This window comes from Toxotes jaculatrix, chromosome 24, assembly GCF_017976425.1.
Source record: "Toxotes jaculatrix isolate fToxJac2 chromosome 24, fToxJac2.pri, whole genome shotgun sequence".
Taxonomy (NCBI): domain Eukaryota; kingdom Metazoa; phylum Chordata; class Actinopteri; family Toxotidae; genus Toxotes; species Toxotes jaculatrix.
The window spans coordinates 10,847,376-10,873,946 of record NC_054417.1 but is presented as its reverse complement, the minus strand read 5'-3'; the positions used below and the strand labels follow the sequence as shown (position 1 = coordinate 10,873,946).

At 43.9% G+C, this 26,571-nt stretch overlaps 2 protein-coding genes across 5 annotated transcripts in view; one reads left to right on the top strand and one right to left on the bottom strand.

Moving 5' to 3' along the window:
- The first annotated feature begins 668 nt into the window (after positions 1-668).
- LOC121177971 (adenosine receptor A1-like) lies at positions 669-2,598 on the top strand. The gene is made up of 4 exons (XM_041032424.1): positions 669-848; positions 981-1,115; positions 1,301-1,485; positions 1,836-2,598. Exons 1-4 carry the CDS (start codon positions 669-671, stop codon positions 2,596-2,598), a joined length of 1,263 nt encoding a protein of 420 aa, XP_040888358.1.
- Positions 2,599-5,866: 3,268 nt separating this feature from the next.
- The window catches only part of dmd (dystrophin), a 198,804-nt gene continuing 178,099 nt past the window's right edge, over positions 5,867-26,571 (bottom strand). For all 4 annotated transcript variants that reach the window (XM_041032423.1, XM_041032420.1, XM_041032421.1 and 1 more), the window contains 16 exons: positions 24,162-24,223; positions 23,900-23,974; positions 21,968-22,169; positions 21,790-21,875; positions 21,315-21,472; positions 19,595-19,761; positions 18,958-19,069; positions 18,395-18,531; positions 16,276-16,314; positions 15,232-15,297; positions 12,232-12,297; positions 9,783-9,941; positions 9,039-9,282; positions 8,512-8,626; positions 8,137-8,226; positions 5,867-6,253 (listed from right to left, as the gene is read on the bottom strand). In XM_041032423.1, the coding sequence (XP_040888357.1) occupies positions 6,135-6,253; positions 8,137-8,226; positions 8,512-8,626; positions 9,039-9,282; positions 9,783-9,941; positions 12,232-12,297; positions 15,232-15,297; positions 16,276-16,314; positions 18,395-18,531; positions 18,958-19,069; positions 19,595-19,761; positions 21,315-21,472; positions 21,790-21,875; positions 21,968-22,169; positions 23,900-23,974; positions 24,162-24,223 (1,897 nt within the window). In that variant the 3' untranslated portion in view covers positions 5,867-6,134. The remainder of the gene's footprint in view (positions 6,254-8,136; positions 8,227-8,511; positions 8,627-9,038; positions 9,283-9,782; positions 9,942-12,231; positions 12,298-15,231; positions 15,298-16,275; positions 16,315-18,394; positions 18,532-18,957; positions 19,070-19,594; positions 19,762-21,314; positions 21,473-21,789; positions 21,876-21,967; positions 22,170-23,899; positions 23,975-24,161; positions 24,224-26,571) is intronic.

Here is a 26,571-nt window from a genome sequence, read left to right as displayed (position 1 = left end):
TCCACTCTGCTTGTTTTGCTCCGAATGGCAGGGACTAAAACCTCCATATTTAAAAGTGACAGAGTTGATGTATAGCCAGTTGATGTGCAGAGTCTGTTTAGTTTACAGTATCCATCTATTTACATGTGTGCACAGCAACAGGAAGGAGGTCTGAACCCTCCTATCAGTGTGTGTAAACAGAGAACACTCAGGTCTGCGCGCTGGTGTTTTTGTGTATGTGTGTGTGTGAATCATTGTTTTTGTCTCTTATCAGGGCCGATTTTCACCGCTCACTTGGTCAGCATAAAGACCACAGGCCCGGGCTTCATAATAACCGAGCTGTTCCTCGCTCTTTTCATATCGCTCCTCTTCTCCTGAGCTAAAGTCAGACTGTGTAATCAGTGTGAAAGCTAGAATCTTTTTTTTTTTTTTTTTTCTCAGGCGCACCTCTTGCATACGATTGTCATTGTGTTCCAAAATAAAAAGGGGGACATTTTGTTCAGTCATTTTCTGTCCTTTTAGCACACACAAAAAAAACCCCCACTGACATTACCTACATGGGTCTTGAACCCATGATTAGAAGCAGAGATCTGCAACAAGCTGAGTGAACAAATGGTTTATCATTTACTAAACATAGCTCTAAGACTGTAATTTTTCCAGGTGACTGTGGAAGCGGTCTCCCTCTCATCATGAATGCGACTCGTGGTAGCTGCACGTCAGAAATGCCTTACGGATACCAACCTCGTCTCAAAGGGCTGTACATCGCCACTGAGCTCATCATCGCCGTGCTGGCCATCATCGGAAACGTTCTGGTTTGCCTGGCTGTCACTCACAACAAGAAACTTCGAACGGTCACCAACTACTTCCTGGTGAGGAAGCTTCGTTTCCATCCCTGTCTGAAAAGTGGGATTCTAAACATCAATCTTCAAAAATTGTGGTTTCAAACTGAAAGCAGCTCTCTAAGGCAGCAAGATAAAGAGCGTCTTACTGTGCGTCTGAAGGTATCATTGGCAGTGGCGGACATCCTGGTGGGCTTGGTGGCCATTCCCTGTGCAGTGCTGACAGACCTGGGTCAACCTCGCCATGACCTGCCCCTCTGCCTGGTGCTGCTCAGCATCCTGATGGTGCTCACACAGGTGATCGCAGGTGGATTTCTATACTTCTGCAGGGCAGGACCACTACCCATACAGCCTATATTCTAAAAGCTGGAGCTGATCTGTGAAGCCAAAGTCTTCCTATAAGAGTAGGGACTGTACAAACATAAGTATTTAAACTAAATTGTAAATGTAGTTTATGACCATTGGCATTTTTTTTCTCTCAGAGCTCCATCCTGAGCCTGTTAGCTGTAGCAGCAGAACGCTACGTGGCCATCCTTCTGCCCTTCCAGTACCAGCGCTTGATGAGCCCCAGGAACGCCCGGCTGGCTCTGCTGGTCACCTGGGGCCTCGGGGCCATCTCCGGCTCGGTGCCGCTCATGGACTGGCAAAGACAACCGGCAGATTCTGAGTAAGAGGTTAAAGGATGGGTGGAGGGATGATGGACGGATGAGTAGATTGAAGGGGAAGTAGGTGAGGTATACAGGGGACCAGCACAGGCGGATAGACAGATCACTGAATAACTGGATAGATAGATGAATGAATGAATGAATGACTACTAAATGCATGGGATAGATGCAGGAAAAAACTGTATTTATAGTATGCATGGATGGTATGTTGATTGAATGAATGAATAAATATGTTAAAGAATAGATGAAAGGCAGGGAGATGTTGTAGGTAAAGGGATGGAGGAAGATAGAGACCAGAGCTTTTCCCCCCATTTATGTCCTTCTTCCATTACTCTCTGGCCTGTTATTCCAGCTACTGTATCTTCACCTGTGTGGTGGACATGAGCTACATGGTCTACTTCAACTTCTTCTGCTGCCTCCTGGTGCCTCTGGCGGCCATGTTCGTCATCTACGGCCACATCTTCCTCACTGTTCGCCGCCAAATCAGCCGCATCGCTGTGGCCAGGGGGACAGCAGAGGACATGAGGACTGAAGACAGCGGGAGCAGCGAGACTGGGACAGAGGTCACAGGGAGTTCAGGTGCTGGAGGAAGCACAGGTGAAGCAGACCTGGGGACAGGAAAAGGAACTGGCAGACAACCCAAGGAAAAGAAGAGAAGATGTAAGGCTAAAGGGAGGGCCGGGGTCGAAGTCAAGTCTGGCCCTGGGTCTGTTATTGAAACTGAGACTACCACCGTCTTTGCAAAGCCAGGGTCCAGGATTGGCCCAGCTACATCTGCCACCTTTAGCTCTGCTCCCGCTGACCCGCGTCCAAGAGAGCCCAGCCTGGTCAAAGCCAACATCCGCACCTGTCGGGAGCTGCGTAAGGCCACCTCCCTCTTCCTGGTCCTGTTTCTCTTCATGGTGTGCTGGATGCCCATCCACATCATTAACTGCGTCCTGCTGCTCTGCCCACAGTGTGATGTGCCCATGTCGCTCACGCTTGCCGCCATTTTGCTTTCCCACGCCAACTCGGCCCTCAACCCGATCCTGTACGCGTACAGGATGAGGTCATTCCGACACACTCTGATGGGAATGTGGAGAGGGATGTGGCGCGTTAGGCCAAAACACCAGTAGAGAGACACACTGGGGATCAACAAACAACAAACAATTCTACATATCCTGTTGCTCTTAGTTAGAACAAACAAGCACCATATGCATATTACTGAAATCATAAACAGAGGATTTATACGAGCATCAAATTATTTCTTTTGGCCACTTGGGGGCAGTGCAAAAAAGCTGTAAACTTTACATTAACATGTTATCACCTTACAAAGTCGACATGTTGGTAAACAGCTGCCTGTTCACCCATCCAGCAGACACAGAGCAACACTAGCTTTCATTTGGAGTTCATTTGCTAAATCCACTATGTGGACCAGCTACTTGCTGGTTGGTGCTGAGCAGGTTTGTATATAGTGGCTTTGTCCCTTGAAAACAGTTCCCTGCTGCTGCTGTTGATGACTGATGAGATGGAACCAGCTCGATGGCAACACTATAAACACTCTGTACACCTGAGGGGGACCTGAAGAGTTTGTCACTTCCACTTTACTCATATGAAATAAATCCATTGTTTGTATTAAAAAAAAATGGATCTGCTTTAAATGACCAATAACCAATGATCAAAGCATTTGGTTTAACACCTGAGTTCAGTGGTACTGAAGGAATATTTCCCTGCACCTACAAAAATCATTCATTCAAATAAAAGAAACCTTTTCTGTTTCCATTTTATACACTTACATTTTAGATCAAGGACATATGGGTGCTCTGTCTCCTCGTCCTTTGTCCTTCGACACTTTAAATGCACACAGAGATGGAAGAGTAGCTCTGTCATTTTGCACTAGATGTGAGGTTATGGGTGTTTGCGTTTACTATCTTACCTGGTGACTCTTCTATTTTTTTGTGCACCTATTGTACCCTGTGGTTATTCTACTGCTCCTGCTTCTGTCCCTGCTCCTTGCGCTCAACTCCAGCTCCTGCTTAAAAATAAACACAACAAACATCACATCAGAGGCGAGTCAAATCAACATAACTGCGTGCTTTATTGATATACAGTAAAGCATTTTATAATACAGTAGTAAGGCATATATTTGGTGGAATCTGATATGTTGTGAAGTATTGATGCGTTATTCGGAAAAAAAAAAAGAAAAAAAAAAAAGGATGTGAAAATGAAACAAACGTTAGAAATGAAATAAACAACGCCGACGAAGAAGAGATCGATCAAATTCAGTGTCTGGATTCCAAAAACCTCTTGGATCATGCTGCAAGAATATGATGTCAAAAAAAAAAAAAAACACACACGCGTGTGTATAACGTCGCAAAACTCATCACGGACTCCTCTGAGTGGTTGTACATTAAATAAGGATGGCCTTGACTTAGTCATACATGCTAGTATCGCAACACCACACACAGCACAAAAACAAATTATTCCTTTTTTTTTTTTTTTAATAACCAAAGACAAAATGTAACACGCTGCTAGAATAAATGCATCCTCCACACACAGAAAACAAATATCTAGTGTATCCCAGGTACGACAGTAGTGCACGCGGATCAGTTCGATTTGTGTAAAATGATCGTTTTGTTTTTTTGTTTTTTTTTTCCCATACTTGAGTCATAGAAAAATCTCCCGACAAGAGATGAGAAATGCAGCGAATGCATCTGAACATTCAGACCGGAGGCTCCTACAGCTGCAGTACAACATGTAAAGAGCGATCAGGACGTCTGACGTGAATCAATCAGCCAGCAATAAATAATGAATCCTTAACAATCTGAGAGGAGTGCAGGATTGAGTACAGTAGAGAAATTGCCTCTGAACTACACTTTATGACAATTTACACGAGGTAGAGATCATGTCACTGGGCTTCCTAGGACTATATTTCTTTATTGAAATCCTAATCTTTGTGGAAAATGAATTATTCCTCAAAAATAATCTCAGATAGCAGCCTCAGCCAGCCAACCGCGGTAGTGCTCAGAGAAAATAACATTCACCTCAGCTGCTCTTGCAGTAATTCTTGACAGGGAGAAGCTGTCAGCTTATCAACCGGCACACACAGTGCACTGTGTGCGCTCAGCAGGCCCTAAACAGACACTCGGAGAGTATCTCACTGATCGAAATTTAAAATGAAATCCGTACTTTAGATGTACCAGTGCAATAATCAGGATAAAAAAAAAAAGAGCCTGGGGCAGAACTGAATTTAAAAAAAAAAAAAAAAAAAAAAAAAAAAAAATCCACTTCAGCTTCATTTTTTTTTTTACTGATGACAACACTTTCACAGCTGATGATCAGTTTGGACATCAAGGATAAAGATTCTCCTCCAGAGGTAATCATAAAAAGATGGCCACAGAGGATACTGACACACCATGGGGTGTACTTCATTTACACATAACCACATGACTGAAGATGCTGCCTCTTCACTACTTAAAGAATCAGTGCCCCCCGCACCCCCTCCACCTTGAAAATCTGTTTTTTGCTGATATCCAGTGGCTTAACTTCTCCCTGTGCATCTGTTCAACCTCAGAGGAGCAGCACAGCAGAGCGAGCTATTCTTCTTCTTCTCTGTCTTTGTTGGTACAGTGCTACATTGCTTGGTGCATTGCCGTCGATCAGCGAAACAATCACTGTTCAAGACTCAAACAAGACGTGGGACTCACTCTTTAAGACATCGCTACATGGAGCTACTAGTGGTCGAAACCTCCACAGGGTACCCCTTCAGCTTAAAGGGGCTGTGAAAATCCATGACGGTCTGAAGTGACCTTGCTGACTCATCTCAGTTCTGACTCAGGCCTTTACAACGTCTGCTCATACACACAGTGCACTGTGTCCCAAAAAAAAAACCAAAGACAGGAATAATTCCTGTTGCCATAGAGATGTTCCTAATGGGGAGGATGAAAAGATGGATGGATGGCTAGACGGACGGATGAGTGGATGAGTGAAAAAAAAAAAAAAAAAAAAAGATCAGGCAAAGCCAAAAAGAAAAAAAAAACCCCGAAAAGCTGTGATGTAATGTGGAAATTAGGCACCACACACACACACACACACACACACGCACAGCCTTACATAAAATCACACACACACAGTCTCACAGACAACGTACTGTAAAGAACCAGGATGCCTGCATTACCTTGACAGTAGTGTACGCTGTTATTGAAAGACAGTTTCCTCTTAGAAAGCACCCTTATGATTACAATCATTCTCTATTGATACAAATGTCTGAAATGCTTTAGTTGTTTCCCCCCCAATTACAAAGAGATGACAAATATATGACCACACTAAAACACACCTATTTGTATCTCATCTCCCCCCCCCCCCCCTTGTTTTATACAGTTGCATAGAAGTTTAAAAACCAGCCTCTGTTAATAATAAAACAACTTCAGGACGTTTTAAGAAACTACTGAAATCTACAAGTTATAATGTTTTTCTCTTTTTTCTTTTTTTAACGCGTTGTTGGAACCGCAATCCTTCACAAAAATAGACGTTATATATTCTCTTTGTAAACTGTGTTTCCAATCCAGTTGTTTTGACTAGAAAAGCATGCGATAGGTAGAGAAGAAGGGAGGGATGGGGGAGGGGGAGGGGGGAGGAGGGAGGAGGCAGGGCGTAAAGGTGGGGAGAAGGATCAGAAGGGCAGGGCCTCGTGCTGTTCGGCGCTCTGCTCGTCTGTCATCACGCTGACCAGTGACTCCATGGCACGGCCCAGATCATCGGCCATGTGGAACAAACTGCCAATACTAGGACCTGGAGAGAGAGAGAGAGAGAGGGGGGGGGGGGGAGGGGGGGGGAGAAGGAGAGAGAGTCTTGTTTAACTCAAACTTGCTAATAGTAACATGACAACTACGAACTGTAGGTTGGAACAAGCTGACAGACAGATGCCAGTAAAAATGAACTAGTATGTGTGTTACATACAGAAACACACAGTCATGATAGATACACACACACACACACACCACAATGTAAAACATGTACAGTGTTATTGTATTCACCATCTAGGCTCTGACCTCATCAGAGATGAGACGATAACTACTTTGCCCCTGACGTATGGTGGCCAAGTTACAATTTTACCAACACAACACGACAAACGGCAACAAATACGAGGCCACGATGAAATTAAAAACAACCACTGAAAGAGAGAACGACGAGGGCAACGCGTTACACTTTACATCAACAAGTAAAAAGTAAATGCAAACAGTATCCTCTGCTGCCTAAAGCTCTCCCCTTCAGAAGCTGCAGCTTGAATTACAGAAGTGCTGTCCATCGCTGAAGGAAACAAAAAAAGATATTTATGGAAAATCCGAATAGCGATAGCAATAAAAGAGCTGGGACAAGCGATGAAAACATGCAGGCAAAATGGGTTAGTTAATCAGTTCTAAAAAGGGAAGCTGCGCTAACATGATCTCAGGCTGTGGACAGAGCATTAACGTTCCATTAAGTCTGTGATCTCTCATGTTGCTGTGGATAGGACTGAGTCTGATTCTCATAGAAATCCACTGAAGAAATATCACTGTGTTAATGTTAGCTCAATCTAAAACCACGGGCTGGGGTTCATGCGAGGCTGGGACCTGAATGCAGATACACGCACACACACACACACGCACGCACACTTCACAGGCTACACAGCTCTACAGCACAAACGCTCGTCCCTATTGTGTAAAGAACAGAGCAGTGTGACAGAGGACAGAGGAGGAAAAGGAAATTAAAAACAGGCAACAGGAGGGAGGACAGATATTTGCTTTTTTCCCCCACTGCATCGCTGTACCATGATGTCTCCTTTCTGACATCATGTGTGTCTGCGGTACACTCTGTGCTCAGTGCAGTCTAATCATTAATCCACCTGTTAGGCTAAGACTTCATGTTCTAGCTGAGATCTAAATGGTGATGGTAGAGGACGGCAGTGGTACAGTCATCATGGTACTTGTGCAATGGAAACTTAGAGGCTGGGGGTGGGGACGTTGAGGACGTTGAGCCACTAACCTCTCATGGGTGTCCCCTTCTCCCTCCTGGCTCATGGAGAAAAGGAGGGAAGGAAGAAAAGACAGAGGACAGGAAGAAAGAGAGTTGAAATCAGCCTTGTATCAGGGAGGAGGAGAGATATCTGAAGGTCATGCTTTATCTGATCAAGTTTAGTATCAATATTTGATTGGAGGGAAAAAAAAAAAAAAGTAAGGGTGTCTTTTCATCAGGTGCTGTCATGGCAAACTGAGTTTGTTGTTTATTTCTTTTTCTTTATTCACTATTATTTGTTTTAGTTTTTACGTATCTTAATTTGATTTTTATTACTTGTCATTTCAGGCTTGCTGTCTGATTAATCGTTGTGTTTTCCACTCCAGCTGTTGTCGCCTGTGACAGATGATCGCTTCATTGTTTTCAGAACACACACGCGTGGCTGCCCTGGGCTGAGGCCAGTGGCATTTAAGCGTGCTCGCCTGTCGTTCATGTTTTGGTTTGTTAGCACTGGATGTGACTGGTGTGGAAATGTTGCACAGCATAGGGGCAATAAAATGATTATTAAATTCAAAGCTTCATCTTTTCTGTCACAGGCCTGCTGATGCTACACAGCTGCTTCACAAAGGAGTGGACACTGTACACAAAGACAAGACGGTGTTCATGTTGGTCTTCTGTACCCTGGCTATGAGGGAAGGAATTGTTGAGCTGTTCCATCACTTCCTCCAGCCCTGATGCATCTTGGGAAGGGCTGGACAGCTCATCATCACCTGAAAAAAGGAAGGAGATGAAGTCTTTCCATTTTAAAAAGCCTGTTTCCTAAAGTAATGCCAAGTCCCATTGTTTATGTGTTTGGGAAGTGTGAACAACACACACACACACACACACACACACACACACACACACACACACAGAAATACAGTCAGTTCAAGCTGCTTACATGTCTATTTATATTAACTATGATATTCAAAAAAAAGGTTCATGCAAATTAAAGAACTTAAGAAAGAGAGTGTGTGTGTGTGTGTCTGTGTGTGTGTGTGTGTGTGTGTTCTTACCCATTGTATCAGTAGTCTGGCTGGCAGCCACACGGAGCAGAGGGAGGGAGGAGTCGGAGCGCTGAGAGGAGGTGGACGGAGAGGACAGAGCTGTGCCGTTCACCTTGGAATCCGTCTGACACACACACACACACACACACACACAATATTAGATACAGGAGAAATTTGCAGTCACACCATACAGCTTAATTAGAAGAGTCAAAAGGGAAGTGAAGTGTGTCTGTGAGACTGAGGACTTGGCCTGATCCTCTGTGTCAGCTGATCCTGGCAGTCAGACAGACTGGGGGGGGGGGGACTGATTGAGTCTGAGTCTGAGTCCACTGGTGGGAACTTAACAGCAACTTAGACTCTTTGTTTTATAGACCAAGGACTCCAGCGGGGTCTCCTACTGCCTTGCTCAGGGGCATTTTTAAAGCAGATGTTGAGTAAGGAGAGGCTCTTTTGTCAGAAGTTTGTGGACAGGCCGCTGTTGGATTTTAGCTGTAAGACACTGCTGTTTGTGTGTGTGAGTTCATGTTGCCGTGTACCTGCTCTAACAATTGTCTCAGCCTGTGCAACTGGGACTCCAGCTGTTTGTTGTGGTCCTCCAGTATCTGCATGCGGGCTTCCAGACGGCCTTTGTGCTGCCGCAGCAGTTTGGCCTCGGCGATGAGCTCGGCGTCGCGCGCGCTCTGCGGCGACACGGGGAGCATCTCCGGAGGTGACGGCAGTGGGGACAGGCCCTTCCTGTCGTGGGCCTTCTTCAGACGGTCATACTCGGCTTGCAGCTTTCTGCAGCATGCAAGAGTCAACAGTAACAATGAATGTGTCATCCAGCAGGAGTGAGGGACAAGGAAACTCTCGCTACCACACATTCAACCTGCATCCACCTCTGTCTGTCCAAACCCGGTTGAAAAGACGGGTTGGCTGCCACGACCAGAACCAGTGATGAGACACTGCACATAAAGTGTATACTTCCACGGTCATCCCTCACTTCTTATGATCTTCACCTGTCTGAGAACGTCTCACCCAGCTACAGCTCAGCTACTGCAATGCTCTCCATGTAGGAATCAGTCGGCCGTACCTCACCTGCAGCTGCTTGGTCTGAAGACCCCAATTCAAAGGATAAAAATTAAGTATGACCTTTGTTATTCATGAAAAATAACAAGGTATAAAACACTTTTCCTGCTCGTCCTGTTGAAGTCAGAGCTGAGTTAAGTTACTGTTTGGAGTGAAGAAGTGAGGCACAGCCAGCAGAAGATAATAACTGAAAGATGGGTCTGTTCACTGACCTGTTCTCCTGCTCCAGGTCGTTGAGGACCCTTTCCAGCTCTCCCTTCTCCTCTGTTTCCATGGAGATGAGGATCTGGGCGGGGCTGCGGGGCTGGCTGAGAGGAGAGCCTTGGTTCAGAGACTGGCAGTAGTGCTGGATCAACATGTGCTCGTCATCGCTGCAGACACACACACGCACACGGACACACACAAATGCCCACCAATGATGGGCAGACATATCCACACATTCGCATAGTCAAAGACACACCGGTGCATGTTTGCATGCACACACGCGCACACACACACACACACAAACAGACAGAGAAAAATGGAGAAAAAGAAAATCAGCAAGTGAATAACACAGCAGCAGTGGAACAGGACTGCACCACAGAAAAAAAAAAAAAAAAAAAGAATCGGAAACACAGCGGGGACAGAGAGAGGGACCAGGCCTGTCGTCTCCACAACACATTTGTCCTGAACTCTGTCTGGAACACTAGATTTCGGAGCGATCACACACGCGGCCCCGTGGTGTTTGGGAGGGTTTTAATTAGGCCAGCTATTTAGATGCTGCTGCTGCTGCTGCGTACACTGCACTGCTTTCAGCTCAGCCAATCTGCCATTCTGAATACTTAAGGAGCTGCAGATACGCATGAGTCTGAAAAACAACAAATTCCCTTCAAGATGACTGCTGACGTGAAAGTAAAACTCATTATGAGAAAAGCGTCTCGCTCTCTCTCTCTCTCGGCTCTGGAGTCTAGATTCTTCCGGCTCGTCTTTTTAACTTCATCAACAAAGCTGCTTTTGGCAAGTTACTGTTGTTACTTTCCGTGTGCATCTGTGGGACGAAGCCGACTTTTAAGACTAAACCAATGACAAAGCCTTTGTGTTTTACCTTGTCTTATTTTAAGCTGTTTTTCACCAGCCCCCCCCCCCCCCCCAAAAAAAAATTTTATGGAACACTGTATCACTGAAGCTCCGGTTTAATAATTTAATTACTATGAAATCTATGAAATATAAATGGCCACAACCAGAGATGACAGAAACATATTTTCTATGACCTGTCCAAACCTGCATTTATTTAATAATAACTTTAAACTATAGCTGTAAAAACAAATGTTCTATACTTTTAATTTCAAAACCATTTTTCATATTAATGCTTTCTTCGAATTGCTGATATTGCTAAGTCATGTTTGGTCAGATTTTTTAGCGAGGTGCAAAACGAAGCAGAACAAGACACAAACTGATGATGGACTGATTGGACAGATGCACCTGTAAAAGTGGATTTATGTGGGTCTTTTAGAGACTCTGGACATTAAGAACTACAGTTAGTTTCAGCAGTCAGCGGCTTTCAGACCCTGACCAGCTTTTATAGCCAAACAGATGCAAATCTGTGGTGTTTTTCTGTTCCTCTCTCTGTCCCGCGCATAAGGATCTTTTAGAAAAAAAACAAAACAAAACACATTTTTATATGAAACTGTCAATCCAGCATTTTTAAGAAAGGAGAATCACTGAAAGCAAAGTCACAGTAATGAGTTTAAACAAATAAAAAATAATATAACAACACTAATACTATCTTTATTTGGGATTCCCATTAGAAATGCGTTCCATATTAATTTAATATGCCAATTATCACCACTTGTCCCCAAGGACAGTAAGAATATAATATCTGTTATATTCTGCTCAGGTGTACAGGGGTATACAGTGACTTCACTAAGTACGCATACCCTGTGGCTTTCTGGGAACTTTACTCTGTTGTAGATTTAATTTTAAATCGATAAAGCTGCTATTTTGTTCATCAATATACACTCAATAAGCCATAACGACCAAGTGAAAAGGTCTAATTTCCAAAGTATTCAGGCCCTTTGCTGTGGCTTTTCCAACATGTGGTCAAGCGCTCCCAGTTTGTGTTCATTTGCTGTAATTTAACTCTCTTTGAGATGTGTCTGGAACTTGGAGCTTGAAGTGGCCCAGACTTCAACCCCATAGAACATCTGTGGAGAGACCTGAAGATGGCAGTTCCCAGTCTTATGGAGCTTGAGAAGATGTGCCAGGAAGACTAGGGACAAACATCCCAAATCCAAAGAGCAAAGAGTTTTTGATTTTGAATAAAATTTACAAAAAAAAAAAAAAAAATCTGAAAACATGTTTTAACTTTGTAATAATGGGTATTAATGTAAACGAATGGGCACAAATGTCAAATTTATCCATTTAAAATGAAGTCTACAACACAGAGTGTAATAAGAGAAGGGGTCTGAACACCTTCTGAAGTCACTGTATCTGTGTGGAACATGATAAAGCAAACAGCTGTGAACTTGTATCCAGAACACTGTGCACATGGAAACATAGTCACTGACATATATCACAACCAGCCAATGGAAAACAAAGAAGACAGAGCCAGTTCATACACAGCGAGCCATATCAGTGAGTGAGGAGGCTGGCACAACCAAACAAACAAAAAGCGGTTCTCACATGCTCTCATTGGGTGAGATACTGTCATTCAGATAAGAGCCATTACGATTCTCCATTTCTGCTAACCTGCGGAGGGGGAAGAAACAGAGCAGTCAGTCCCAAAACCAAAAGGCTGAGCAATTAGTAGAATCTAGAGGGAGAATCCACTTTAGTTCAGATATTTTACTGGTGTGATCCCCCCCGGTGGTTTCAGGGTGTTAACTCATGTGCAGTTTGATATGAAACAAACAAACAAAAAAAAAAAAAAAACAGCTTTGGTTTTCACAGAATGAATGGCAGAAGAAGAAGGGAAGAAACGGAGGCCTGGTGTCGTAATGTGGGAGAAGATAAAATATCATGACAACATATGTCAAACGCAGGGAGACTGCATTAGCACAGAGTCTGGACGGACACTGGTTTCTAATAATATAATAATACTAGGTCTCTTTTTCATTCTTTTAAAGGAGTAATTCAACATCATATTTGCTTTTATATCTTTTGGAATCATCTGCTACATATTACAACCAAGTCCTCCAGTTGTAATTCCCAGATGGGGGACATGAGGTGAAAAAAAGACTTACAGTAGTGTCAACAAACTGCTGCAGAATGACTACAAGAGCCATCATTGTCGGTAATGACATCAGAATATAATCCAATATTGATTCAGTAGATTGAGCTCATTAAAAAGCCATTTGTTTGTGTCTGGTTTCACTCGGTAATGAACCACTGTGGTTTCATTTTGTGGTCTTTTCAACATTTCGAGCACCACAAACAAAATTCCATTCGTCACCACTGTGCAATGAAATGGAGTCTGAAATCTAATACAGATATATCAAAGCAGGAGGAAATGAACACCTCTGTACATAGCTACATAGCCCAGGAGGAAAGGGAGAACGGATACTTTAAAGGAAAATAAAAAACAAAAAAAAAACAACGCTGTTTTCTTTAAGAAAGCAGCATCTGGCTATTAAGACGAGCCTTGTAAACAAACCTCCTCGCGATGCTTCTCCAACAGATCTATCATGATAAAACGCTTGGGAGCCAAAAGCCAAAGATTTAAATTGCCTTGTCGCTATCTCCACTAGATCAGTTTCCTGGTGGTTCAAGTGTCTGTGTGGAAAGCAAAGAGATTCTAAGGGCTTTATCAGTGCTCACATTAAAAAAAAAAAAAAAAAAAAAAAAATGCTCTGTGCTTGGCAGTAAGCATTTTAGGCAGATGGACTGTGACAGACTGGCATCTGCCCAGGCTGGTGCATTTGTACTCCTAAGCTAGTGCATGCTACAGAAACAAGAGATAACCCGGGCGGCCTGAGAGCCATCAGCCTGCTCACAGCTTAATTATGCTACTTCTTCACTCTGCCACCTTCATTTAATCTGCTGGATGGTATCTGCAGTTCACCAGATCTGGACACGAACAGAGGCTGAGAGCACAGGGCTTGGAGTAGGGGGGGGGGGGGTGACTCAGCATGTGTGTGTGTGTGTGTGTGTGTGTGTTAGCCTAAGGCAACAATGAGAAGTGTCAAACACTCGCCAGCAGGGATCAAACACTGCAGCCTGTGGCTCAAACCTCACACTGGCTCCACTGAGGAACGCCACCAGCGCTCGACTGACTGATTCGCCGATCAATTGACCGACTAATCGATTGAGGTCACTGATTTGACTGCTTCTTGTCCCTCAGAGGTGGGTTTGTGGGAGCGAGGTTAGGATCACTGCAAACCGAAAGCGAACGCTCAAATTATTTTGGTGAATAAGCTCTGGTTCACTCGGCGTGGTACCGCAGTGTGGTCCTAATGGTTCTCCGGTCCGAGTCCCAGTATCGATGGGGGTTTTGTGAGCTCACATGCTGGCGCACTGGACGCCACAAGCAACAGCTCAGGTACATTAGCGTATGCAGATACTGGACTCTCAGTGCAGAACACTTATTCACCAAAAAAGTTAACACATCACTTTATCTTGTGTACAGATTCGGGTTGTACTGTATGCAAAGGGATATCTTGGCATATTTTTTTTTTCTATGTGACAACTGCTGCAGTGAGACTGATGCTTAAGGGAGGATGGAAACTTTTACAGACAATAGCAAGCTCCTAGCGATAAAAAGATACTTAAACATGGTTTGTCAAGGTATCCCTTTCTCCATCTCTGTAGAATCAACAATCGTGCATAAACTACTTCCAAAGCACTGACATATACAGTCAGAAGTAAGTTGGAATATTGAATTCACAGTACATCACCTACATGAATACATGTAGACGTGGAAGATACACAAAGAGTTTAAGCTGAATCTAAAGACATAAATCGGCCTTTATAATTAAACCATATTCCAACAACATGAGCAGAAACAGCCATACTTTGGACTGACTGTATATGACATATGCCTGAGAGGTAGGTTCACGTCATTAGTGTTAGCATTTAATAAGATTACTCAGCCTAAATAACGCAAAGAGCCTCACTCAGTTGCGAACAGGAGTAGGAAAACATGTTGTTTAAGTCCGTCTATCACTTATATATGTTCAATCTGCTGTGAATTTCAAACCCTGGTGTGAGGGGAAGCTTCCAATGAAAATAATCAGACCTGTTCGGAGGTAAAACACCTCTAATTTGTGACTGATTGCTTTAAAACACCACAAAGCTCTTTAACTTTGAAATTTCTTGAGCGTAATGATCGTGAGAAATGTTGACTGAAAGTTCCCCACAACTGCGTCAGCAAAGAATTAGGGCAACCGATCCCCTGTGAGTTAACGGGCGGCGTGAACGCAGTGGGGGGAAAGAAGACAGACATCCAAGCGCAGGAAGTGTGTTTTAGCATTTTCTCCAAAGTCATTATTTTCAAATCACATCAATCACACCGTTTCTGGTGTCTGAGGGGGGGGCTCTCTCTGGAGGAGCCATTATCTGTGGCGCTCGCGGGGCCGAGGACAGCAGCGGGGGGGGGGGGCAGTAGAGCGCGAGGAAGGTTACATCCCCGCGTTCCTGTTCGCAACGCTGTGAGGAGCCGCGGCTAAATGCAGATAGGTGTGTTACCGGTTGGCGTAGTGTTCAATCCGAGTGTGCGTGTCGTCATGTGAGAGCTGAGGGGACGATCCAGGCCTGTGAGAAAGAGAGAGAGAGAGAAACAGACAGAGAAAAAGAGAGAGAGCTCATGAATGCAACCAGGAGGGACTCATTAATCCCAGCGCACACACACGCACAAGCCGCATAAATCCACAGGAGAGCCACGAAGGGAGCGGCAGTACAAGGCACAGATGTGTGACAGTGTGAAATGCTTTGTAAATAAGCTCCTTGCTTGTATCCTGCACTCTTGGCTCAGAATACATTTGCCTTCACTTCAAAAGAGGCCTCGGATCTAAGAAGTGAGTACTTTGACATCATTAACCAGGAGACTCTTGAGGATTCTAACAACTTTTCCTGCAGTGTTTTAGTCCTTGAGAAATTAGGATTTGACTCTTTGAACTCCTGAAAACTTCCCTTCACAAGGTTACCTTCACATTTGGAGGATTTACCTGCTAAGAGCCCAAACAGAGTTTTTAATTCAACACAGGGGTGAACGGAAACTATCCCTATATATTAGAAGTAAATAGGTCAGAGATTTGGTTTATCTTTTCCATTACAATACTATAACAGTATGTTGTTGTTTTTTTTTAATTTAATTATGTCCTAATTTTCCCTGACGTTACAGGGTCTTGGAGGTTTTTTTTTTTTTTTTTTAATTACATATTTAATGACCAAATGACAGGAGTCACTCATCCTGACTCACAGATCTGCAGGGTGAAGTGGGGTCAAGCAGCAGCTACGAACTGTGAGATGCAAAACCCACCACAACTACAAACAAAATGACTACACAATGACTGTGAAATGGGTGGAGCTGTGTGTGTGTGTGATAGAATTAAAAGAATTTGTGATTAAAAGAATAAAAAGAAAACCACGTGTGCTTGCATGTGTGTTTGAAAGAAAGAATATTTGAACATGAGACTCACAGAAAGTGAATGAACAGGTGCAGTGTGTGTGTGTGTGTGTGTGTTTGTATGTGTGTGTGTGTGCGTGTGCATGTGCGAACCAGGTACTCACGCATGGTCTACGGGCCAGAAGTTGATCAGAGTGACAGGACTGCAAGACAAAAAAACGTGAGATGATGACACAAGAAGTGGGAGGACACTGCACAGCAAGGCATGGTGGGAGCTGTAGTATGGAAGGCAGCAAGGGGGCAGACATGGGGGGGGGGGGGGGGGGGGCAGACTATACTGAAGACAGTGTGATTAAATATGGGTTAAAGTGAACAGGGACATGCAAGGGCGCTCTCTCACACACACACACACACACACACACACACACACACTAAGCTGTCATCGTTGATAAGGAATTTATTGCTGAGCGATTTGCCTGGTTCAATAACACAACTGAAATGTCACTGATACAACAAACCATTTCAAATATAACCAAACACTCCTTAATGTGTGCATGCACGGACGAGGGAGGACATTTTTCTTTGAGAGGGCAAAACCAAGGACATCCACCACGCAAACACAACATAACGAGCGCGTGTTGTCGCACCGTAGAACGACAGACACAAGTCACAGTTAGACATTCTTCCTATGCTAAAGGTTAGCGTGGATTCTGTGCGCGTCATTCATCACTTATAGACGATAAGTCCTTAAAACCGCGAAGCCTTCACCACTTTGTGTTTAATCTTATTGTGTTGCATATTTCTAATGATACCACACAGTGTAGCACTACATGCTTGGCCTTGAATGAGCAACAGGGAGACATTCACCATCTAAGTAAAGTGCCAGTACCTCTGTTATTAATGATTTGCTTACTGACTGAGTATCTTCAGCCAGTAAAAGTATTAGAAGTTATTTTGATTTTCATAATCTCACATATTCGCGACAGAGGCTGAACCACGGCCGATACTATCAGCTGATTTTAGCTCGTCACAGACATACTGCAAACTTTATTCAGCACGTCAGCAGTTAGGTAACAAGAAACGTCCTGTGTCTGAGGCGAATTCAGAAACCGTGTCAACAGAGTCTCATATTTTGTCCAGCGGAGGACACAGGGATTCATTTCACGAAGGTTCCTGGGGAGGTCGAGTTATTTCACAGAAGGATTACAAGACACAAAAGTCAGAAGAATCCAATTTCCCCCCAAAATGTCAGAAAACAGTGGAAAATGTCTGTTTGGATTTCCCACGTCCGAAGGTGACATCCTCAGAGGTCTTGTTTTGTCTGACCAAACAGTCCAAAGCCAAGCCTCACATGTGAGCCATCAAAGTTTTGGTATTATGGTTAAAGAAAATAATGTATAAAGTTTTTGGATGGTCAAAATAGTTTTAATAACTTTCTGTCCACTGACAAATCGACTGATCGTTGCTGCTCTTGGTTATTTTTTTTTTTTTTTTTTAATCCATCCATACACACTTGAGAACCATCAGCAAAAGTTGACTGAAAATCCCCCCCGGTGACCCTTCCTGTCCCCTGCTGTGATTACATTTTAAAGGAATAGTTTGACATTTTCGGAAATGTGTTTATTCACTTTCTTGCCAAGACTATTGCTGGGACTATTTTCTGGCTCTGAGCAGTTGCCAGGCAACCAGAGGAGACTCCAGCCTGGAAATAGTCTCCCACATAACCCTTTGTAAAACATAAAAACTGTAGTTTTCACACTCATGTTTTTGTATGGATTAAATTAACAAAATATTAAATTTAACTAATTCTGTTTTCTTTCCATACTTTGCTTCCTGAGTTATTTCTTCCTCCTGACAGCCGAGACCCTCCGGCATCCATCCGGACACCAGAGTTGTCCATGTCTCCTCTGAATCTTTGACTTTAACTCTTAAACAACTTGCTTCTTTCAACAAGGAGCATCAAACACACACTTCATATGGATAAACAAACTAAATATGTGCTGCGGAACTACAGGACACACACAAGCACGGACACGACACCACACAAACACTATCACAGCCAAATCTTTGTCGCCAAACTACCTCTACGCCATATTGCATGCATGTGTGTTTTGCTTAAACCCGTGTCTTTGTGCAATCATTGACTCACGTTTGATTGTTAGTGTGTTTATTCTAATTCAGGTCACATCAGTGAGTGTCTCTATCAAGTTTCTAATAAAACCTAGTTCCTCTTCCTGGCTTGCCTTGTGTCTACGTGTGTGTGTGTGTGCGAGCGTGACTCACGTCTCCATGTTGTCTCCCTCCAGGATTGTCTGGACAGGCAGGTAGCCCATGCGTGGGTGTTTCGCGAAGTAGCGCTTGGTCCTAAACTTGTTCTTCAGGACCTTGGCAAAGTCCCTGACATCCTCCCCTGATGTAGTCTGGGGGAGAGACAGGGCACAAAGGTGGCTTTGTTCACTCCGTGGAAGTGGGGCACAAACACACCTTTAAGGGCACGCTGCTCATTTATTCCAGGCCCTTTTGACTTTATTCACACGTCCAGTGAAGTGGAAAGTTAATACCCTCATTGTCAGATCCGAGTGTGTCGCTACAGTTACAAGAAAGAGGAAACAGATTTATGACTCTCAGCCGAGGCCTCGGTGTCTTTATTTCAGCCCTGGGCTAAAGAAATCAAACTATAACCCTTTCTATACAAGGAGGACTTAACGTGTTGGCGTCTCCGTTTCAGCTGCAACTGAGTGAAAAAACTGTTGGACTAAAAGCACAGATCTGATGTTCACATCTTCACAGTTTTCTTTTCTATTTCATTTACGTGTTCCAGAGCAGGAAAGCATCTATATTCATACCGGAGTGCAGTACTCGACCATGGGGTACTGCATCTTGTGTCCCTTTGCAACGCGACCAGAGAAGAAGCAGCTTTGGCAAATGTCATAGTTGAAATGTTTCAGACTCCGATATCTGGGGAGAGAAAGGGAAAAGGAGGGGGGAGGGGAGTACGTCAATAAAGCAAAGAGAAGAAGACAGGAGGAGAAGGAGGGAGCAAAGGTGGGAGGGGTTCATATAAATAGAAGAGTGTAAATAAAAGATAGAATAGAAGAAGGGGGAAAGGGAGGAAGAATGAGAGAAAATCAACAAAAGAGGGAAATTTACAGCTTTGTTTTCTCCAGGGTTGGAGCAGTTCAAATTCCTTGGGCCTGGGTACTTGAATGAGTAATGTATGCGCTGGCCCTGGGACTCTATTAAAATTTACCATCACTGTTGTCATGAAGGGCCCCGCCAACAATAGAAGAGAGACACCTCCTCTTACAGGTCTCAACCTTTAGGTAAAAAAAAGTTTCTGAGCACCAAAAACCCCGTTTATTCACCATGTTATTTTAAATCAACTCATACAGATAGAAACGGCGAACTCTTTAAGGTACATTTGTATTGTAAAACAAAAAAAAAAAAAAAGTGGTTGTGTTGTGACGGTTTGACTCCGCTGACCTGAATCCTATGATGGGACACTCCTTGCAGATGTTACACTTGGCCTGGTGCTTGGCGGTCTCAGCCGCGGCCACGCGGTGCAGGACGGGTAACCACACCATGGACTGGGGCTCCAGGCGCATCCAGTCCAGAAACATGGCTGCCTCTAGCTCTGGTTTGTTGTTGGCCTGGGAAAACAAAAGTTACAGGAAGCAGGGTATAAAAATAAAAAATAGGGTTTTGGATATAAAAAAAAAAACTGATTCATGTTTGAAAGTGAGCCAGAGTACTTGTTTTGGTTGAGAGGTAGTTAAAACAACCTTAAATATGTTGTGAAATAAGAGCTCAGTCTAAAAACTAAGAGTCTGGTACTTTAAATTAGAGAAGCACTCTGCCATCTTTGTGTAGATGTTATGCAAATGCACTATTTTCCCATTTGTTGTTAAAATAGTTTCCCATCAACAGGGACTCAAAGAACTCCAGAGACTTTGGAATTTCCCTGGGCTTCACACCCCATATCTCCCTCCCTCCCTCCCTCTCTCTTTCTGCCTCATACCCACAAACACTGACTCCTCAGAGGCAGCAGCTGGACCGAAGCGAAGCTATCTCCAGTTTTAGGGCGAGATGATATGAGACAATCCACCTGTTATGCGTGTCTGGGGGTGTTTATGTGGGATTTTATGTGTGTGTGTTTGTGTAAAGTCTATTCACATACTCAGATCGTCGGGGCTTATACAAGACTGTTTGTTCAAAACTCATAATCACTGAAAAATGAAAGCGAAAGCCTTCTGTTAGGGACAATTATCTCTGTCAGACACGAGTGTCTGGAACATAATTTATACATTTTATGTACGTTCACAGAGTCTGTAAAGATTTCTCTTAGCTAAAGCTAAGTGATTCTTCAGGGTAGAAACAATCGAGGGACCAGGCTATTACAGCCTCCAAAGCATTAAAAAAAAAAAAAAAAACACCTGACGTTGACAGCTCTCATATATCAAGCCTTGTATTAGTGGCTCTGTCAATCAAAGTGTGTGTAAAATGTCTCCATTAAACTCCCAAACAAAGCAGGTACGCCAGTGGGTGACAGATGCTCGTTTTTGATTACCGGGGACTATGATTATCTCCAGAAAATCCCAGTCTGATGCTCGCTATGCCTGTCGAGCTTTCTGCATATGAGAGTGGTTTTACTTTGACAATACGTTTGAGGAAAGAAAGCTAAATGAACAGGTAGATATACTGTGTTCATTGTGTCCTATTTGTTTGAGGTTTCCTTCTTGCATGCGTCCATAAAAATGTCCGTGTTTCCATTTGCAGCTGTAAGAGATGATCTGTTTGATCCCCTACAGTCTGTCGCTCAGTTACTTCTCCTGCCTGACACTTAAATTCACACACACACACACTCTCCCCCTCTGTCTGTGTTTACTGAAATCTGTGATACACTTCTTGTCCCTCTTGTTTTTCCTCATCCTTTATTTCCAGCTTGGCTTTCAGTGACAATCTAGTTTCCTTCTATAAATAAACCTGATTTAGCCTCAAGTAAACAAACACTCGGATGCTTGGTGGGGCTGTGGGAATACGTGGTCTTCATATGGACGGTCTCAGGCATCAGTGTAAACAGACATCTGGGCAGCCCTGTCACTATTATTAGTGTGTACATTCATTATTACTATCTATGACTCTGTAGAAAGTCAAACTGCACTGCTAACTCAGACCGAAAAACAGAAGTGTGTGTGAGACGTACAAACTGGAAGCAGCTGCGGACGGAGGGCTCGATGTTGGACCCGCCGAAGGACGCGACCTCGCCGAGCTGCCGGGGAATTTGGATGGAGTCGTGGAGGAGGAGGCCCAGGCGACGCTGGTCACAGAAACCGGTTGCGCTGGCAACCTGTCTGAACAAGACTGGACGAGGGAAAGATGAGGAGGAGGAGGAGAAGGGGCAGGAGAGGACGACAGGAAGGGGGGAGTGGGAGATGAGGGGGAAAATGGGGGGACAAAAGGAGATGGGAGGATGGGAGGAAGGAGGAGAGGAAAGGGAGAATGACAGGTGGGAAAAGATGCAGAAAAAAATAGATAAAGAGAAGAGAAAAGGCACATGGTGACTTAAGGAGAGGAAAGACTGGACAGAGCGAGAGACAGAAGGGACCTGAAGACTTGTTGGACTTTTGAGTGAAAGACATTACTGTGTGTTTTTTCCTTTGTCCCACTGAATTACTTACATCTGTATTTATCCTCCAGGTGAGCCTTGCAGAGTGAGATGATTCCAGTTTTGAATGACAGAGTCCGGATCTTTCCGGTGCGACCACTACCACCCGACAAAACAACACGTTAGAACATGTTCAATCTCAGTGAAATAACGGAAACACTTCTCTGTGTGTGTGTGTGTGGTCCGCGTACGTGTCGTAGACGTTGAGCAGCCAGTTGAGGCACATGTCGACGCACAGCGGGACATTGACGAGGTGGGAGTGGCTCTGCTCCAGCCGCTGGTACAGGCTGGTCAGACAAGTGACCAGCTGGGAGATGTCCAGCAGCTGCTCGTTCTGCTTCAGACCGTGCTGGTCGAACACCTCGCACGCCGTCGGCATGCTCAGCAGGTCCACTACAGACACAAAAGAGAGAGGAGGATGGCTAGTGATCAGAAACACACACACATATCTGAGGTGAGTGTGCGCCCACACGGCGGTGCGGGTTCAAACCCTTGATGTTCTAAGTGTCCTTGAGCTCAATGCCTCTAAAGGACAGCAGGAGGAAGGGGACTTCACTCTAGGGATCCATAGAATATCATACTATTCATCTTATTCATTCATTAAGTCCACTACAGGACAGAGAGAGATGAGAGAGGTGTGTTAAAAGGCCACACACACACACACACACACACTTCTAATAATCCTGGAGCGGCTGATAAGTCAGCTGAAGGCAAATCATACTTAAACTGAAGGGATGAAGGCTGCAAATCGGACATTTATTTTGCTAGAATTTTTTCTTTTTTTTTTAATTTCTGGACATTGTGTTTTGCTGAAACAAAGTCTGATGATACGATCTAGGATCTGCCGACAGAATCTCTCAGATGCCGTCTTGCGAGTTCTGTGACTCACAAAACTCGTCAGCTTTCATTTCTGGCACCCCAGCTGTTTCCCCTTTTCCTCTTCCAAGAACACAGACACACACACACACACACACATGCACACACAATGGTCACAAATGAACAGCATGAGAGAGGCACACAGAAGACATGCTGACAGTCCATTTTTAATTGGAACAACCACACGAACATGAAAAAAAAAATGGGTTTCGTCGCACTGAACAACAGATTCCACAACGTTCCAATGATCCACTGCACCTTCTGCTGCACCTCACTAAAACAGGCTGCTGCTGTTCTCAAAGCAAGATGGAGAAAAGGAACAGAAGAGTAAAGGTAAAGGCTGTGTGTTGACTTCACGGATGGACAGAACAACTTTAACTCTGCAACCTGTTTCAGGATTAGTCTATGGAGGATTTGAACGAATCTGGTGTCGGGCAGGTAATGAACAGAGGCCATAAAACCAAAACACTGAGCTGAAAGACACTGAAATGCCCTGTTGAGCTGAGGAGAGCTGCAGAGTTCAGTGATCATTCTCTGTGGGTTACGTCAGACACTCATTTGATCCATTGTTTCTATTATTATCATTACCATTCCTTTGCATTTTCCACTTTTATTGCAGCCTGTGAAGTGGAAACGAAAAAGCCCTGAGCCCTGTTCGTCAGGGTTAATCGCCAAAGGTGTCGTTTTTTTTTATTTTTAGATCAGCTTGATAACTGTGCTGTACGGCTGCAACCAGCTATACCGCCTTAAAACATATCACACACATAACAGCTCGTAGGCGGCCACACTCTCTGCACATCCACCAGCGAGAGACGAGAGGGATGAGTAAACATACATATGGATATACGCACGCACACACACGCGCATACACACACACACACAAACACAAACACAGACTGTAAGGGCTGAGACGAAATGGTGGTAGAAGCAGAGCAAAGACAAAGAAGAGGAGGGAGGTGGAGGAAGAAGGAGATGATGAAGAAGAAAATGTGGACTGAAAAAGGAGACAGAGAGATGGAAGAAAAGAAAGAGCAAGGAAGATGTATAAGAGGGCTGGAACAAAGAGAGGAACACTTATGATGAGAAAGGGGGTGTGCTTGAAACAAGAGACGAAAAACCCCCGGAACACTATCAGCATCAGCCAATTATCCAATCATCCAATCGGCCAATCATGTGGCAGCAGTGCAGTGTGTAAAATCCTGCAGATACAGGATTGTAATACAGAGCTGTGGACAGAGAGTACTCACAGCAGAGAGCCTTCTGCAGGCGTCGGAGCTTCATGGCAGTCCGGTAGGCCGAGAATCGAACATTGTTCAGGTCAGCTGGAGAAGGAAACGGGACCAAAACACAGTCAGAGATAAAGACGGAGGAGACAGAGGAGTCTCTTACTGCTAGTTAACCTTCATTACTCAGGCTCAACCAAAGCTTTTCCAGCCCCACAGTGTCATTCAATGGTGTTGGGTTACATAAAGTGATCAGTGTTTCACAGCTTAAGCGACTCCAGCTTACCCAGGGACTGGTAGAGCTCGGCCATCTTGGGATGGTCCCAGCATGTTGTCTGGGTCTGGTGGCTGGAAGGGGACAAATAAGGGAGAATGGTCAGATGCTGAGTCGATCAAACAGATCAAGCCCCTGTGAAACCAGCAGCTGTGTGCGCGAGTGACAAATAAACCTCACAGGACACTGCAGTGACTTGAGCTAGCATCGCAACATGCTAACAGTAACAATGATAAAATGCTCCTGTGTAGCAGGTATAATGTTCACCATGTTACCTTACTTAGTTTAGCAAGTGGGCACGCTAACCGTTGTGAATAAGCACTAAACACAAAGTACAGGTGAGGCTGATGGGACCTGATGGAGGAGAAGGTATGGTCACAGGACATGAAGAGTCAAGAGGTCAGTAAAGTCAAAGGCTCGAATTTATCATATATTACAGTTGATTAATTAATCAACTTTAATATGTTTTATCCTTGTCAAGTTAAAATATGAGAGAGAAGAGGGAGGGGGGGGGGGGGGGGTGTCAAGCAAAACTTGAAACCATATTAACTCAAATACATGTTATGTTTAACAGCTAGGTAAATATTTAGACATCTGCCTTTTAGTTTGCTCCCTAAGGCCAGTTATTGTATTTTCCCAAAAAAAAACAAAAAAACAAAAGGAGATAGAAAGTCCTTTTGGATGACACTAAAATTAATCTCAGTCCCTGATGAATTAGATCAGCTTCCAGATTAAAAAAAAAAAAATCCCACACTGTGACATTAATCCTGTTGTTTGTACGTTTCTCTCCTCCATCTCATAATCTTTGAAAAATAACAACCCGCTGTGGCATGCATCCACACGGGCTCCACACGGGCTGCGTCCTCCCAGCATCACAGCAGCAAAGAAGTGAAAGGGGGAAGAGAGAGAGAGAGAGAGAGAGAGAGAGAGATGGATGCTGTGTCATTCTCCCCTCACACATTCTCTCCTCGTGACTGCTGCTCACCACTCACAGGAGACTGGGCTGTGTGTGCGTGCGTGTGTGTGATCTACGCCTTCAGAGCAGCAATAAGACGTGTGTATTTGTTTCATTTACCGGAATAAATTATGGCGACGATGACATTTAAGGAATTTATGCATGTTGTTGGAGATCTTAGAACGCGTCCTAACATCTGCGCTCATGCTGAATTTGGCCCTGCCGTGTTCTTTGTTAATCCTTGTATTATGTGTTTGTCTGCTCATGGGTAAGCACTAATTAACTGAGTTAACTTCGTTGCGACCTGTGTACTTGGTGAGGCACGGCACTTCTGATAACTATTTTCAAAGGACGCAGAAAACAATGAGGCTGTCAGAGGAGATTAAACGGGCCGAAAGAATTCAGAGGACGATGCCTGCGAGACATGGACGAAATAAAGCGTCTTTAGTTTATCTGAACATGACAGAGTTACTGCAGCTGCTACTACAGGGTCTCAGGTCAGAAATGAACCACCCTTTATACCCCCTCTTTGCATTTTCTATACTGGAATTTTAACCTATCCCCAGATTTGCTGTGCTATAACTGTATTAAACACATTCTCTGTATATATACCTTGAAATTTCTATAACTTCAACACATTATATATAGATTATATAGAAGCTACTTCCTCAAATACAGTGTCAGTTGCACAAAAGCCAACTCTCACCATATGCTCTACCAACGTTTCTTATTCAATCCCAGCTGAGCGACATGATCTGAGCTCTACTTTGCATTTCCTGGCCTCCTCAACACCCACTTGGAATTTGAAATGCCATCTAGAAATCATTAAAAACTCTACTTATATGAAATGGCAGCAAACTAACTAATGATGTTACTGTAAAGCAAAGAGCTGATTTTCCTGTTCATTAGTTCCACTTAGCGGCTGTGGAAATAATTATTGTACTAACATGATAAGAAAATCTTGACGGCTAATTGCAGCTGCATTAATAAGCAAGTGCGTCCATTATGGGGGGGTCAGAAATGTTCTCTGCCACAATAAATATAACTGTAAACCGGTGTCAGATAGACGCTACTGTAAATGTGATGGTAATGTGCCAGCTGCCTGTTTACATAAGCTAATTGAAGCTACATGTCTTGCCAGTGAGGCAATTAAAATTTTTCTGTTAAGTGCACATCAAATATTTGAAAAGTCTTTCACAGGAGATGGGGAACAGTGGAATACCAAGAAATGGTTTCTGGTGCCTTCTACTTCATATGTCAGATGGTTAATAAATAGACGTTTGGCTCCCTGCGGTCCTGAAAATGAGAGTGGCGTCTTATTTCAGAGTACGTGTCAATCTGTGCATCTGCGGCGCTTTCATCGTTAAGTTAAATATAGGACAGTTAAACGCCTATTCAGTGCAAGTTAGAATTAAATATTAAGAGTCGTTTTGTAGCTGACATGAAGGTGAAAATGAGACGAGAGCA

Bases quoted from the DNA above. Each gene is read 5' to 3' on its own strand.
- LOC121177971 (XM_041032424.1), top strand. From the start codon at position 669: ATGAATGCGACTCGTGGTAGCTGCACGTCAGAAATGCCTTACGGATAC. The intron at 849-980 runs GTGAGGAAGCTT...GTGCGTCTGAAG, and splicing joins CGGTCACCAACTACTTCCTG to GTATCATTGGCAGTGGCGGA. The intron at 1,116-1,300 runs GTGATCGCAGGT...TTTTTCTCTCAG, and splicing joins TCCTGATGGTGCTCACACAG to AGCTCCATCCTGAGCCTGTT.